Source organism: Microcaecilia unicolor, chromosome 4 (assembly GCF_901765095.1).
Source record: "Microcaecilia unicolor chromosome 4, aMicUni1.1, whole genome shotgun sequence".
NCBI classification, from domain to species: Eukaryota; Metazoa; Chordata; class Amphibia; order Gymnophiona; family Siphonopidae; genus Microcaecilia; species Microcaecilia unicolor.
In genome coordinates this window covers 78,313,161-78,330,554 of record NC_044034.1, presented here as the reverse complement: position 1 = coordinate 78,330,554, position 17,394 = coordinate 78,313,161, and the positions used below count along the sequence as shown (strand labels likewise).

General features: G+C 44.7%; 1 protein-coding gene across 1 annotated transcript in view; it reads right to left on the bottom strand.

Moving 5' to 3' along the window:
- Positions 1–17,394, bottom strand: part of PDS5B (PDS5 cohesin associated factor B) — a 536,259-nt gene that overhangs the window by 392,102 nt on the left and 126,763 nt on the right. Inside the window, 1 exon segment of the mRNA XM_030200370.1 lies at positions 9,773–9,913. Within this exon segment, the coding sequence (XP_030056230.1) occupies positions 9,773–9,913 (141 nt within the window).

Here is a 17,394-nt window from a genome sequence, read left to right as displayed (position 1 = left end):
CCCTTACGAGGACCTGCGAACATCACAAACAGATGATCCGACTTCCGGAATCATCGGTCACTTCCAAGTATCTGATGATGACTCGTCACACATCTAAATATTTGAGAGCAGAGTACTCCTCTGGGTAGTCCTCCCTACGAAAGGAGGGTAGACAGAGCTGCTGATCACATGAAGCGAGAAACAATCTTGGGCAGGAAGGAAGGCACTGTGCGAATAGACACTCCTGCCTCAGTAAACTGCAGAAAGGGCTCTCGACATGATAGCGCCTGGAGCTCGGAAACTCTTCTGGCTGAAGCGATAGCCACCAAAAGACTGCTTTCAACGTCAATTCTTTCAGAGATGCCCTCGACAAGGGTTCACAAGGCAGCTTCTGCAAGGCTCTTATCACCAGATTGAGATTCCACGCAGGTACCACTGCGTGCAGAGGAGGGCGCAGGTGAATAACTCTCTTGAGAAAGCGCACCACATCTGGCTGCAATGCCAGGGAAACACCCTTCAGGTGACCCCTGAAGCAAGCAAGAGCCGCTACCTGGACCTTAAGGGAACTGAGCGACAGGCCTTTTTCCAGACCTTCTTGCAGGAACACCAACACTGATGAAATTGGAGCAGTGAAGGGAGAAAGTGAGTCTGCCTCACACCACGATGCAAAGGTATGCCAAACCCTGGCGTAATCAGTAGAAGTAGAGCGCTTCCTCGCTCTCAGCATAGTGGAGATGACCTTGTCTGAGAAGCTCTGCTTGCTCCGACGCTGCCGCTCAATAGCCAGGCCGTAAGACCAAAGGAGGAGGGATCCTCCATCACCACAGGACCCTGATGCAACAGGCCCCGCTCCGCTGGCATCTGCAGAGGTCCGTCCACTGAGAGCCTGATCAAGTCCACATACCAGGGACGTCTGGGCCGATCCGGACTCACCAGGATTATCCGGCCCGGATGCTTTGCCACCCGGCCTAGCACCCTGCCCAACATGGGCCAAGGCGGGAACACAAAGAGGAGCTCCTGTGTCGGCCACTGTGGGAGAAGAACATCTACTCCCAGAGATCGAGGGTCCCGTCCTCTGCTGAAAAAGCGCGGCACTTGGCAATTGGCTGACACCATCAAATCTAGGCTCGGCTGGCCCCAGCGCTTCGTGATGTCCAAAAACGCCTGAGCAGTATTCATGACTCCCGCAATGTGGGCCGCCGACAGCTGTTCCAGGTTTGCTTCCGCCCACAGGCATAGCTTCATGGCCTCCTTGGCTAGAGGGGCGCTCCTGGTACCTCCCCCGTGATTGACATAGGCCACAGCCGTGGCATTGTCCGACAGGACCCGTACTGGCTTCAGCGCCAGGCCCAGAAGAAACTCCAAAAGCACCAACCGAATGGCTCTGAGTTCCGGGAGGTTGATAGACCACTCTGCCTCTGCAGGGGACCAGAGACCCTGCGCAGTCCTTCCCAAGCAGTGGGCTCCCCAGCCCCACAAAGAGGTGTCCGCCATGACGAAAAACCCACTCCGGGGTCACAAGAGGCATTCCTGCGGACGGCTTGTCTGGCCTCAGCACCAGCTCAGCGCCTTGCGCACCGCTGGATCCAAGGGAAGGCGCACAGTGCAATCCTCCGAAGCTGGAGTCCATCGCTGCAGCAGAGAGAGCTGTATAGGTCTCATATGGGCCCTGACCCAGGGCACTACTTCCATCGTGGCCGTCATAGAGCCCAACAGCTGCACATAGTCCTGAGCCCGAAGAGAAGAGGCTGCTAGGAACTTGTCCACCTGAGCCTGAAGCTTGACAATCCGATTGTCTGGCAGGAACACTCTGCCCACTTGGGGTTCGAATCGAACTCCCAGATACTCCAGGGACTGAGTCGGGCGCAGCTGGCTTTTCTCCCAGTTGATGATCCACCTCAGGGAGCTCAAAAGAGCAATCACCCGGTCCACAGCTCTGCCGCACTCTGCATAAGAGGGGGCTCGGATCAACCAGTCATCCAGATAAGGATGGACTTGTACTCCTTTCTTGCGTAGGAAGGCCGCAATGACCACCATAACTTGGAAAAGGTCCGCGGAGCAGTAGCCAACTCAAAAGGGAGGGCTCTGAACTGGGAGTGACCTCAGAACTGCAAAACGCGGAAAGCATTGATGAGGAGGCCAGATGGGAATATGCAAGTAAGCTTTCTTGATGTCCAAGGATGCCAGGAACTCCCCTGCCTGTACTGCCGCATAACAGAGCGGAGAGTCTCCATTCGGAAGTGCCGAACTTCCAAAGCCCGATTGACCCCTTGAGGTCGAGGATAGGACGGACAAAACCTCCTCTCTTAGGTACCACAAAGAAATTGAGTAACGTCCCTTGCTAGAGGATCCTGGCACCGGAACGACCGCACCCAGGCGGATCAGATTGTCCAAAGTCTGCTGCACTGCCACAGCTTGACCGGAGACTTGCAGGGAGAGTGCACAAACCCAATTCTTAAGGGTCGGCAGAACTCTAGCTTGTAGCCGTCTCTGATGACTTCCAGCACCCAAGCGTCTGAAGTTACCCTGGTCCACTCGCCCAGAAACAAGAACAGGCGTCCTCCAATCTGCACTGGGCCATGGACCAGGACCCCGTCATTGGGTACAAGACCCTGGGGGAGGACCGGAGGTGGCACCTCCGGGATGGCGGTCTCTGCGAAAGGAATGCTGCTTGGGGGAGAAATTCCTTTTGATGGAAAAGGGGGCAGAGGAGCTCGACTTGCCCGGGCAATACCGACGGGCTTCCTGAAACCGTCCTTTGGAGGAACCGGGCGTACACCATTGGCCCGAGCCCTGACCTCCGGTACCTCTTGCCTTAGACGTGCCGAGAATCGGTCACAATCTTTGTCCAGCTCGACCCCAAAGAGCAGCTTGCCTTTAAAAGGCAACTTAGCCAGGCGAGACTTAGAGGCGTGGTCAGCAGACCAATGCTTCAGCCAAAGCCCACCGCCGTGCAGAAACTGTCTGAGCCATACCTTTAGCCGAGGCTCTCAAGACATCATTCAGCCAGCCTGCCAAGTAGGCCAAAACCCGATTCCAGGGCTGGCCAATCAGCCCTCAAGGAAGGATCCGAGGGGGAAGCCCGCTGCGCAAGCGTCCGGCACGCCCTGGCCACATAGGAGCCACAAAGTTGAGGCCTGTAAACTTAAAGCAGCCGCCTCGAAGGACAACTTTAAAGCCGCCTCCAACCTCCTGTCTTGGGCGTCCTTTAGGGCCGTGCCACTTTCCACCGGCAACGCCGTTTTTCTTAGTCACCGCAGTGATTAAAGAATCCACGGTAGGCCAAAGAAAGGCCTCCCATTCACTTTCAGGCAGAGGATGAGAGGCGGGACATAGCCCTAGACACATTAAGGCTCGCTTCTGGGAAATCCCATTGAGCCAAAATCAAGGTGTGCAATCATGCACTTGGAAGGTTCTAGGCGGCGCTTAGTGCCCCGCATAACGGCGAGCCAACAGAGGCTGAGGGAGAGACGTCCTACGGAGAGGACTCTTCAAAATGATCATGGCCTGCACTAAACAGGTTGGGCAAATCATCTAAGCAAAAGATCCGTGCTGCAGAGGGTTCATCCGCTCCATCCGAGCGGGAATTCGTCTCCTCCAAGGAATCCCCAAAGGACCGTTGGGAGAACTCAGATACGCTGCCCTCATCTACATCAGAGGAGACAGAGTCCTCTAGGGCCTGGAAGTCCACCCGAGGGCGTTTGCTTCCAGAGGCCTCAGCCCCTTGATCAGAGGGGGGAGCCGAGGCAGCGTTTATCATAAGAAAAGCCTGATGCAGCAGCAAAATGAACTCAGGGGAGAAACCCCCTAGACTGTGCACTTCTGTTTCCTGGGCCACGGCCCTAGAAGCACCCTCAACTGTCGCTTGCAAGAAGGGGGGAGAAACATGCGCGCATCCACAATGGCGTCCAGCGCGAAACTCGAGGAGCCGCGTAGGAAGCACGGCGCTTAACTTTCGCCGCTTTCTTGCCGTCACCCAAATCAAGGGAGACCATTGCATTAACGTCTCCCAGCTCGAGGGCGGCCCAAGGAAGAAGCCGTCCGAGCAGAGTGGCCGGCCAACATGGAGGGGCGAGCAGCGGGGGATGGGGCGCTTATGGTGGGAAGACCGCCGCACCGGAGGAAGAACCGGGACACTGACCGGACTCCAAACTGATGCCCAACAAAGGCGATTCAGGCTTGAAAACCCCCGCATCCCCGCTAGACGCACACACGTGGTCCGGGGAGCGAATCTTCGCGCCTTCGCCCTCCGACGCCATAAGTCACTTGGAGACCGAACGGGTAACCCCCTGCCCGCTATAAAAGGTAAAATACCTGCTTCTCGCTCCGAGCTGTAACGAACTGGTGTCCCAGTGAGCAGCTGCAATAAACACTGATATAAACGTTGAAATAAACGCCCTTAAGGACGTCAAAAATTTTTTTTTTTTTTTTTTTTTAAACGGAGCCAATGGGAGGGGGAAGAAAAGGAGGGACTGGCACCACCAGGTTTGCACTTGCTCAAGAAGAGCCCTCAACCCCAGGTACTCAACAAAAACCTAAAGATTAGGCTTGGAGACCTAGCCAGAGCTGCTGCTGTGTGTGACCACCACCTGCTGAGATAGAGAACATACTGAGGGAGATTTCCTGGCAGCACATGACCACATATAGGGAGGCAAAAGGATTGCTCTCTATCTCCACCTGCTGGTAGATGGACACAACCCACCAGTCTATGGATTGATCAGCATGATGATATGGAAAGTAGTTTTAAGAGCTTGTACTTTACTTTTACCTTGAGAATATTTTTGGATAACACTTTCTACTTTTACATCACTATTTTTGAAGCCACTACTTTTACAATTAAAAAGTAATGACCTCAAAATCTGGTAGTTTGGCTGTGGGTGGGTTCTTCTTAATGGCATTCTGTTTTGTATGGTTTTCTGTTCCCATTATCTTGCTTTGTCTGGCTAATAAAATAATATTAAAAAAAAAAAAAGTAATGACCCCATTTCTCCTCATGATCTATTTTTTGTTCTAATTGGTGTACAATTGTTTACTTTAACTGTTTTTAAATCTGACAATGCTTCCTAATAACTTCAAAGTGTAAATAATTGATTCATATTTATCCGTACCACTCAGGGGGGGGTTTTTTAAACTTAGAATTTGATCTTTTCATTACCTTACAATTTAAAGAAGAAAAAATGATATTGTCAGACTTAATGAAAAGCAAAACTTTAAAAATTAAAATAAAAAAAAAAACAAATAAAACCTGAGTGGTACGGATAAATATGAATTGTTTATGCTTTCAAAAATTATAAAGACTAGGGAACATATCATGAAGTTATTAGGAAGTACACTTAAAACAAATGGGATACTACTACTGTATTACCACCTCTGATTCATAGGCAAGAGAAGAAGAATCCGAGCACTGAATCTGTCCATATCGAGTAGTAGACAACTTCCCAGAGCTCCTTTGCAGTTCTAAGTTGTTGCCGTTGGTAATGACTGCTATGATGGGGCAACCTTCCACATCTTCGGTTTGAGGAGTTGGAGAGGGACCTCTGCTTATGGCTGATTAACTCCCATATAGGTTTACATTCATGTTACATTTCTCCCTTTAAGGCTCATGTTTCCATTCTCCCTTTTTTTTTTTTGTGGGCTATGTCACCATGATGATTTCCTCTATACACTTGATCCCCTGTTTCTAGACTGTACTTTTCAAAAATTATGATTATTTTCAAATGCAAATAAATACAAAATAGGAAAAATACTTTCACTCAATTTTACTTTCAGGAATTTGTTGCCAGAGGATGTGGTAAAATCAGTTAACATAGCTGGGTAGGGTTTGGACAAGAAGCTGGAATAAAGTCCAGAAACTGCTACTAAATGTAGCAGTTGGAGAATGTCACTGCGTATTTCTGAGAGTAAGCTAATTGGAATCTTACTATATTAGGGATCCTCTCATTATGTACAATGCTTGAAACAGGGTAAAGGGGCTTGATGGACCTTTGGCCTCCCCAGTGTGGCAATGCTTATGTTAAATATGTTTGCACAAGGACAACAATGTACCCTATAGAAGCATCCTAGAAACATCTAGAACAGTGGTTCCCAAACCTAGTCCTGGAGGCACCCCAGCCAGTTAGGTTTGCAACATATCCACAATAAATAGTCATAGATTGGTCTGCATGCAGTGAAGGCAGTGGAATGCAAATCTCTCATTAATAGTCATAGTGGTATCCTGAAAACATGACTGGCTGGGGTGCCTCTAGGACCCAGGTTGGGAACCAATGATGTAGAAAACTTTTCAGCAGCTATATATTGTTACTCCACTTTCTTCTGCATTATACAGGTAATGCAGCAGCAACACATTGAGAAGAAAATTAACATCTACAAAACAAAACAAAAAAAAAGAAAAGAAAATGCAAAGCATTTCACAAGTTATGCAGTGTACCCTTACAATCTGACACAATATCATGTATAAGGAGTTCGTAACAGTGGTTGAGTAAATATATTGTTGGGGGTTTTATTTCTTTTTTTTTGGGGGGGGGGGGGGGGGGGTAGGTATTTGTGTAAAAACAATCTGGCAAGGTTACCTGCATAGTTTTGTAAGGCTGGATGTGTCAGAGGGTGTTATCTTTTGTGGAATATGAGGGACATGAGGATGTGTGTCCAGAAGGAAAGAGGAAGAGTTGCATTACAGAAGAGGTAGAGTTCCTGCAGTAGACAGCGGTAGGGGGAGGGGGAAAAGATTAGGAAGGGACAGGGCAAAGAAAAGAATGTGTATAGGGGCCATGAGTAGTGACCGAGGTGTTAAGCAACAGATAGAGTAACTGGGAGAAAAATAGATGTAAAGAGAAAAATGCCCTGCGCGCCACTAGGCGCGCGGCACCTAGAGCAGAGGCCCTGAGTGGATCGGAGCGGACCTGGGAGTCACCCCGGAGAAGGCTGAAAGGATATGCAGATGAGCACCTCTACAGCACCTGAAAGGCAGCCGGTGGTAGAGCTGGGCACCTCTCAGCTGAGGAAAAGGCTTACCAGGGGTTAGGCCGAAGCCAGCATCCTCCCCCTGAAGGTCACCTGATCCTAGCCAAAAAGCACCTGGAAACACAGGGCACTTGGAGCGAGGCCCTGGGAAGATCGGGGTGGACCTGGGAGTCACCCGGATACAGCTGTGAGGAAATGCAAAAACAAAAAAGGTGAGCAGATAAGAGAACTTCCAAATAATGCAGTCTTTCCAGGTGGCATTCAACTGGTTCAGCAGACAATGAAATTAAATCAGCAGGCAAAATACAAGTTTCATCTTCATTTTCATCCTGATAAGAACAGTCCAGACTGATAATGACCCAACCTTCAACTCACCCAATAGAAGAAAAGGCTTCTTTCAACACATCCTTACCAAATGTGCAACCCTCTCTGGCTCACACATCAATAAACTAACAAAAGGCATGTAATGGAGGACCAACTGTGGCACTGTTGGACATCATTCTAACCATTTCCCCTATATCAAGGGGAGAAACTCTACCAGATCCATAGGCTGTAGTGTCCCTATGTAAAAATAGGTCTAGGATGGTACAAAAGTGTCTCCTGTCCTTGAGGACCACCAAATACTAACACCCACAACCCAATTTCCTAAAGGGCACTGGCTCAATGGACTCGAGTTGGAAAGATGCTGAATGGTTTTGGTTTCTGTCCTTCACTTTAGGGTTGACATACAAGGAGAAACTAACAGCATCCAAAATGTATGTATTTTATTATTTCAGAATTTATATTCCAAACTATCTACCAATGCTAGGCAGGTTACAAATGCACATGGGGTTTTACTAGCTCTAGAGCATGAACCTGATGAAGAACCTGGAGAAAGCCAGAGGTCCAAATATGAGAACCCATTTCTGGCTCAACAAGCAGAGCCAATCTCCCCAGTACCCTCACAGAAGGGGCCTGCTGTGACTCAACAGCATACTTTCTATCCAGAAGAGGCAGCTGATTTTCCCCATTCCTGTATTCAAGCCCCACAAAATGACTAGATCCTCGGGCTTTACCTGAAGAATAGCAGATGGAGACCCCCTCACTTGCCCAACAGAACTGACCCCAGCCCTTGAAGGGCCATGGGCCCCTGCTCCCTTGTACTATCACTGGGGCTTCGGTTTGGTCTTGGCCTGGTCTTCCCCCAGGTCCTAATTTCTCCAACTCATCACTGAATAGCATCTAACTGTGGAAAGGAAGCTTGCACAGATGAGCCTTGGAGGCTGGATTAGCCCACCCAATGAGGCAGCCACAGTATTTTACACATCATGACCACCGAGGCTACACGCTGAGAGCTAATCCAGGCTATGTTACAGGACGCAAACCCCTCAGAAAGCCATTCCTTATTCATAACAATGTCAGCTCTGAGGAAATCCAGCAAAGCTAGGCATGGGCCAAAGCCTTCACAGATACCTAGGCCCCTATCTCATCAAACATGGAAATGCTTGCTTTAGGAGACCCTCCAAGTTCTGGAAGTCATTCCAGTATCAGGCCTCCCGCTACAGAGACAGAAATCTTCTTGGTCACTGCAATCACCAGAGTTGGCAGTACCCTTATGGACCACAATCAGTCAAGCTTCAAACAAGCCCAAAGGCCAAGTCCTGAGCTGAGGAGAGAACCTCCTGCTCAAATCGGGAATAGATTCATAGATCAATCCCTGAGAAACTCCACTTTCAAAGGTTTCAACCACGGAACCACAGGCCACAGATTGTGCCTCAGGAAGTCAGGCCAAAAAAGACAGATCCTGCTGCACCAGTCCATCTTGCACCATCCACTTTTGGAAAAGAAATGCTAACTAGTTCCAAGCTACATCACACCTTATACTAATAAGGTCACTGGAAAGATCAGGTCTCTGCCTCTACCTGCTGATAGGGTGCTATAACTTGTCAGTCTAGGCTGGTCTAGGAAGATGAAAAGGAATTCACAATTTCTTATTCTAAAGACTTCTGCTAAGGCACAAAAAAAAATGTAAGCGTCTCACTATGCCTTCCTTCACTGTCTTGCCTAGACTCTCCACCTCTTTTGGATTGCCAGTCATATCCCTTACTATTTGGCTTGTGTTTAGCATCTCATTGTGTCTCATTACTTGTACCCCAAGGTACTTATCCTTAGAATCAGGGCTGGCTCAAGGATATCAGACACCCTAGGTAAATCATTTGGCCTTCCGCCCCTTGGGTAGCTCAAAACCCTACCCTCACCCCAGGTAATCAATATATAGCCTTCCCTACCCACCCACTACCCCCTTTTGGTTATCCAACATTTTCCATTCCTATCCATGTCTGCTGCTGCAAACTTTGACCAGGTCAGCCCTAAAGCAAAAAGAAAGTGGCCAGAATGAAGGCTTTGGGCAGACAGACAAGCTCAAGGGCCTGCCACATCCTTGAGCCCACATCTGCTGAAGCCTCCATGCTGACTTTGGCAGTCAGCAGAAGCCCTGGAAACAATTTTGCTCTACCCTAAGCAGATGCCTAATCTTCTTGGGATAATTATAGAGTGCCCCACCTCTCAAGTGATGCTGACCTGAATTTTCTAACCACCACTTTTTAAACAGGTATCAAAAATGCAACAAAGTACTTCTCAAGCTAAGATCTGTATACAATGCTGTATCTACTTCAACTAAAGAAAACTATTATTATTAAAAGCAATATGGTATCTCAGTTAACACTGAGGTTAATTTTGCCAGAACACATTTTTTACTTAAACATGCACCAACTGGATATAAATAAAATTATTCATAGATAGAGCTACTAAAGGCAATCACTATAATGTGTGAAAGACAAAAGAAATGATTTACCTTAAGTTTGAACTCAAGTTGTGGTAGAACAGAAAGTAGCAGATGACTATCAATATTGTATAACTCCAAAATCAGGTCAAACACATGTTCTGATAAATCGCTGATTGAGGTTTTTCCGAGCATCAAAACCTGATTGAAAAACTAGAAAAGGAAAGGTCCATAAATTATCAGTGACAAAAATATATTAAACGCACTCAGACCAATATATACCGGACTAAAAAAATTACCATGCTTTGAGAGAAAAGGCAGACGATAAAAAGATGAAAATAGCTGAACTTTTTGGAACCAAACTCTAGCACCCTCAAGTTGTTAATCCACTGGCAAGTTACATTCCTATGGTACCTTGCAATGAGAGAAAGCGGCTTTGAGAATCCTGTTACATGCTTCCTACTGTGAGCAGCTCTGACAGCTTTGAAAGCAGGATAAAGAAATGGTTACCATGAAAACGTAACTGTTGCTGATGCTCAAAGCAAACCCAGAAAGGCAGCAGGGATGCTAAAACCTGGGGAAACCTCTTGCTGCCAGGCCATAATCAAGAACTACTAAGGGAGAAAAAAAAAAGAAACCAGCAGCTAGAAGAAAATAGGTGGTACAGTAAAGGGAAAACATCCAGAAAGGGAAGGAAGTGAAAATATGAGGAAAGCAAGGTAGGTTGATGAGAAAAGGGAGGGAGGGAGAGGAAAGGGGGAAAGGAAGAGAGGAAAATAACATTGAAAAAAAAATAAAACAGGATCAAAGTACTATTACAGATATCGGAAGCTGTTAAACTGCACAATGTAACTGGTATCTTTTTAAAAAGAAATTGTAGCTATTATTAGCAGCTTCTGAAAATACACACAAGGCCACTGCTGTGTTAAACAGTATCTTGGAAATTGGTGCAAACAGGAGTCCTACCCTAATCTGTGGCCCATCCAAGAGAAGGATATGTTACTCGTTACTCAGAATCAGGGCCAGGCAACCCCCCTTGAAAAGAAAACCTTATTCATTTAAGAGGTTAAGTTTATAAAGGTTTTTGATTTGGTACTTGGATAGAAGGGTTACACCTTTAAAACTGACTGCACGTGTCGTGTCTATTTCACATGCTAAAAATTTTTATTATTAAATTATACTATAGTATGTGCACACATAAGTATAGAAGTTTGAAGGGGGCTTAGTTGGAATGTACCCATGTATTTTATAAAATGACAGTACACACATTTATACTTTGACCAAAGCAGATGAAAATGTGTGTGTCAGAATTCACATACCACAGGGGCTGCTTCCAGCAGTCTATTTTATAAAAGGTACATGGGCACCTATATTACTTTTATAAAACAGTTCTGAAATAGCTGCCTTTCTGAACTTTCACTTAAATTCATGATGAAATATATAGGAAGATAACAAAAGAAAGGAAAAAAAACTCCACCACTTAAACTGAAAGAATTACTTCATAAACATGTACGTGGTACCTAAAACACTGGAAAACACAGAACTTTTACCCAATCAACTCATGCCATAGACTATTATAAACATAGTCCATGCCAGTTTTGATCATTTTTAATAAGAACTATAATGAAACCAAAACTCTCTAACCGTCCCTCAAAAAAATATGTAAGCCACATTGAACCAACCGATGACGGGAAAAAGTGGAATACAAATGTAATAAATAAATAAATTGTGGTAACGTCTGATTTCCCAAATTCAATTCATTTTTTGGAGGAAAAAAGCCTCTTGTGTGTCCTCGGTCATTAATATGTTTTTTATGACTCGCTGGATGTCAACTCTTCACTGGCTAAAAACCTCCATTTTTTATTTTAATTTTACCTTTCTTTTATCTTTGCGGGTTTAAGTTAAAAGACTGGGTATACGGAGATATAGAGCATATACACCAGGTCCTTCCTTGAGAAAGCCCACGAGGTGAAACAGGACCCCCGTCGGATGGTGAAATAAAGAAACTTATGAAAGCAAAAAAAAAAGTTAAAATAGAAAAAAATTTATAAATTGAATTTGGGAAAACAGATGTTACCACAATTTATTTATTATTACATTTGCATTCCACATTTTCCCGTCATCAGCTGGTTCAATGTGGCTTACATATTTTTTTGAGGGACGGTTAGAGAGTTTTGGTTTCGTTATAGTTCTTATTAAAAATTATCAAAACTGGCGCGGACTATGTTTATAATAATCTATGGCATGAGTTGATTGGGTAAAGGTTCTGTGTTTTCCAGTGTTTTAGTCACCACATACATGTTTATGAAGTAATTCTTTCAGTTTAAGTGGTGGAGTTCTTTAGAATTTAAAGTGTCAGTTACTAATCACAATACTCACTGATATCAGACTAACATGAAAATTGTCCAAGATGAGGCTACAAAGTATTCTGTCCTCAATGTCAGAAGTCTTAAGAACGTATAAAAGCCAATATATATAAGTAAGTAAACCCTATTTAAAATGTTCAGGACAGGGTTGTAATCAGAGAAATTGAGGCTACTCCACATGTGTTATTTTACTGTTAATCAAGATTAGTAGTAATTAGGTCTCACTGAATAAAATGGGGCCTGTGCTAAAATAGCACGAATTGTGATAAACATCTTAATAGTAGCCCACATTGATAACTTCTGCCTTAAATCAGACAGCTAAACAGTTTCAGACACAGGATGAAATTACAACTCTCTAGCAAACAAAAGAAAATTCTGTACAACCTCTCTGCTCGAAAAAGCTGCCATGAAAAACCTATAAAATAACCAAAATACCATCAAAGTCTGCAGACAAAGAAAGCTCTGTAGTAATTATGGACACACAAAATAACACAGAAAAAAGGAATACACAGCTCTCAAACACTGCATACAACAGAACACTAAGGAACCCACAGAGAAGTATACAACACAACTGGAAACTTATCAAGACGTTTCCAAAGGAAGTACACTCGCATTAAATAAACACACCAAATCATCCTTCTGGGGGCACATTCTATAGTCTAGATTTCACAAATCTGGAAACCCTGGCAGATCGATCACATCCGATATTGGCGCACTCACAGAGGAAATCATCTGAACATTGAGGGAATTCTTAAACTCCTAATAAACACAAACAGCTTATATAAACACCATATAGACTTGAGCAAAGCAGTTACCACCTGGTATTCTTCTTGTCACAATGGATATATAAAGCAGAATTCCCCATAAAGATGGCATAACTGCATCTAACAACTGTCTAAAGGCATCACCCTGGACCACCAATACACACCGGAAGCAATCAAATGTATCCTAACCCACAACTATTTCTGCTTCAATATATCCATCTACAAATCCTGGGCACTACTATGGTTACCAGGATTACACCACAATATAACAACCTTTTCATGGCAGAACTGGGCTGATTTGGGCTGACGAAGAGGAGAAACTCAAACAATATCACACTTTTTTTTTTTAAATGCACCCATCATTCAAATCAAATTCAAAATTGATCACTCAGCAGAAAACATTAACTTCCTAGACACAACAGTTTATATCAACAATGGCTATATATTAACATCCATATACAGGAAGCCAACTGACAGATGTAGCTACTAAAGAATGACACCGGGATAAAGCTTGTCCTCTGTGAGCACTGGCTCCCATCCGCATAAGCCTCAAACTAGTCAATCTTGCCAAATTTAGACTACACCGGACAAAAATTTCTGCATTAAGGAAGCCGTTCCCTCATTATTTAATACCTCACTGCATTTCACAAACCAAAAGTTCCCACATGCCATCTTCTTTTGATGTAGGCAGGAAAAAACATGACAAAAGCTCCTAGGTCTCAATCTAATTAAATGATTCTTTCTAAATTGTACTTATAAAAAGTAAGTTTGGAGACTTCCGGTGACGTCATGAGCTAAGGAGCAGCACTACCGAAGCTCCGAGACACCCAGCTCTGCAATATCGCTGAACGAAAGAGAGAAAAAACCCCAAAGACCTAAATCAGTATATGGAAAAGTTCCTTACCACCTTACCTACAGGAATGGCGCAAAAAAGCCAAAAAAAAGAGAAAATTAAAGCGAGCAGCGGAGACGCCAAGATGGCGGACAATCAGGTCCCGCTGGGAACCGCGTTCACGGAGGCGCAACTCGCTCAGCTGACACAGGCGATCGAAAAGGCATGGACTCCAAAATGGTCTGAATTAACGGCCAAATTAGAAGCATACCAAGCTAAACTAGATGGCATAACAATTCGTGTGGGGGATCTAGAGGCCAGAGTGTCGGCAACGGAAGACGAAACGAGGGGGTATGGACCCGACATTGCTAACTTGCGCAAGCAACTGAAAGAACAAAAAGACTTACTTGACGATTATGAAAACAGAGCGCGCAGGAATAATATCAGGATTGTAGGACTTGATGAAAGTCTTCCGGAACGAAATCTGGATACATGGTTAGAAAACTGGCTTTCTAGCGAACTTGCGATAACGGATACCATAGGCCCCTTTGTGATTGAAAGGGCACACCGAGTAGGCCGAAGGATGCCAGATCGTAACAGGCCGAGGGTTATTATCGCAAAACTTTTGAATTACAAGCATAAGATAGAAGTCATCCAAGGCTTCAAAATTAAAAGAAACACCCTCAAATACAAAGACAAGAATGTTTTAATATTCCAAGACTTTTCAGCCCTGGTACAAGAAAAACGGAAGCTATACCACCCACTATGTGCAAAACTAGCAAATCAGAAAGTAAAGTTTGCTTTGCAGTACCCGGCCCAACTAAAAGTTTTCTATCAGGATAAATGGCAAACCTTTACAACTGTGCAAGAAGCCAGAAAGCAACTGATGGAAAACAAGGTAATAGAAGAAGATTGAAATGATCCAAAATTGCACAATGACAAAACGGTCTTTGGGATAAAAAGTAATGCTACAGTACAGGAATGGATATAAAAATACATACAGTTATAGTAAATGCGGGGCTGGGGTCTCTGGCCGAATCCGGGGTCACTCTCATCTTACTAAGGGAACTAGGGAGATGAGGCAGGGTACTAGAGGGGTAGGGGAGAATTCGGAACAGGGGGGTTGGATAAGGGTGGGAAAGGGGGGGTTCTCTCTGCACAATCAAAGGGACACAACACTAATAAACTCCAGACACTTTAAAGTGCTTAAAGGAATAAGGAACAGAAAATATTCAGGAAAAAGTCAATTTCACTTAGCTAACGAGATAACAGGAAATTCGAAAGATAGAAACAACACCCACAGACTATTGCCATGCCAGTGAGGATAATAACCTGGAATGTGGGGGGCATAACGTCTCCCATAAAAAGAAATAAAATATTGCAATTCTTAAAAAGACATAAAGCGGACATAGCCTGCCTACAAGAAACGAGATTAAGTGATCTAGAGCACGCAAAGCTACAAAGGAATTGGGTGGGCGAGTGTTATGCGGTAGCCTCTAAAGGAAGGAAAGGTGGAATAGCAATATTATTTAGGAAAGGGCTAACATACAAAGTAACTAAGATAGAAAAAGGGGAGAGGGGGCGAACCATAACATTGAGAGTATGGCTACATGGAGTAGAAATCTCGTTGGTGGTGGTTTATGGTCCTACCGAACACGATCCAAAATTTTTTGGATCTCTAGAGAACAAATGTTTACAAAATTCAAATTTGATAGTTCTGGGAGACTTCAACTTAGTTCGGGATCCTAAAGAGGATTCCTCTAACCCAAATTCAGCTCACTACTCTGGACAGAGGGCTGGAGAACTTCAGAGGTTTGCTAAGACATTGAATTTGGTAGATGTTTGGAGAACATATCATCCTGGAGAAAGAGATTATACTCACAGATCGCGTGCCCATGGTACGTTAGCGAGACTAGATTACATATTAATAGAACGCTCCGTATTCCCAATGGTGAAAGCAACATCGATAGGGCCAGAGGAAATTTCAGACCACGCCCCAGTTTGGGTAGACTTGGAAGCCCCGGTGGATAAGTTGGGAGGAGTAGGATGGAGATATCCTGCATATCTACATACAGACCCGCAGCTAGGGAAGTACTTAGCAGATAGATGGGAAGAATATAGAAAAAACAATGGAGAGCATGCCCTAGTAGATCCCACACTGTATTGGTCGGCCTCTAAGGCAGTTCTCAGAGGAGATATTATTGCATTCTGTAGCGCAAAGAAAAAACGCCGAGCGGCTAGTATATTGCAACTAGAAAAACAGCTACGAAAGGCTAAGGGTGCACACATATGCCGCCCCTCATCAGAAACACTAGAGACATGGAAAACAATACAGAACACGTTAAATTCACTAATTCATGAAACTGAATCCAGAGCACTCATTTTCTACAAATATAGACTACACCGTTATGGCAATAAATCAGGCAGATTATTAGCGAAAGTGATAAAAAATTGGGGGGGGGGGACACGAACGGTGGCTTCATTAAAAGACAACACGGGTAAACTTACCACAAATCAAAAAGAAATTGGGCAGCTTTTCACGGAATATTTTACCTCCCTATATAGCGCTATGCCTCCAACACCAGAACAGGAAATACAAACCTATTTGCAGAAAGCAGGACTTAAGACCCTGACGCAGGAAGAAATTAACAACCTTAATGCGCCCCTAATATTAAAAGAACTACAACAAGCAATTAAGAGGCTGAAATTACGATCTGCCCCTGGCCCTGATGGGTACACGGGAGAGTATTACAAGGTCCTCCCGGCGGAGGCCTATGTGGCACTTTTGGCTTATTACGAAACGGTTATAGACAAAGGACAATTTCCGCAGTACGCCAACAGGGCCCTCATTACTCTAATACCGAAACCCGGAAAAACTTTAGACAAACCAGAAGATTACAGACCAATCTCGTTGCTGAACGTGGATATCAAAATACTAGCAAGTATGTTAGCTGCCAGACTAGCTCAATATCTACCTAAACTGGTGGGTAAAGATCAGGTGGGGTTCATTAAAGGAAGGCAGGCAACACATAACGTCAGACGTTTGCTGCTGGCAATGGCAACATGCCAGGAAAATAGAACACCGGCAGTGGTAGTCAGCCTTGATGCTGACAAGGCTTTTGACCGGGTGGGATGGGACTACCTATTTCATACACTAACAGCAATAGGAATAACAGGATGGTTTCAACAAGCTGTACGCACCCTATATAGCAACCCTAGGGCAAATGTACTAGTAAATGGTATAAAGGAGCCTGAGTTTGATATAATGAGGGGCACAAGACAGGGATGTCCCCTCTCACCCGCATTGTTTGTACTGTCCATAGAACCATTACTATGTGCACTTAGGACACAGAAAGATATCATGGGAGTCCAGGTGGCAGAAAAAGAAGTAAAAGTATTGGCATTTGCGGATGACCTATTATTGACGGTGAAAGAACCATTAAGATCTATAGGAAAATTACTGGAAGAACTAGAAATATTTGGCAAATTGTCAGGTTTTAAACTGAACCTAATAAAGTCATCAGCCCTGGAGGTGGTAGAGTCTAGTAGTAACAACTGGAAACAAACGCTACCGTTCACATGGGCTACCACACACATTAAATACTTGGGAGTGTGTGTCCCAGCTAGATTAGAAGACTTATATGAGTTAAACATACAACGATTGATGTCGGAAAGTAAAATAAAACTACAGGCCTGGACTGAACTTCCTATATCGTTGCTGGGACGCATAGC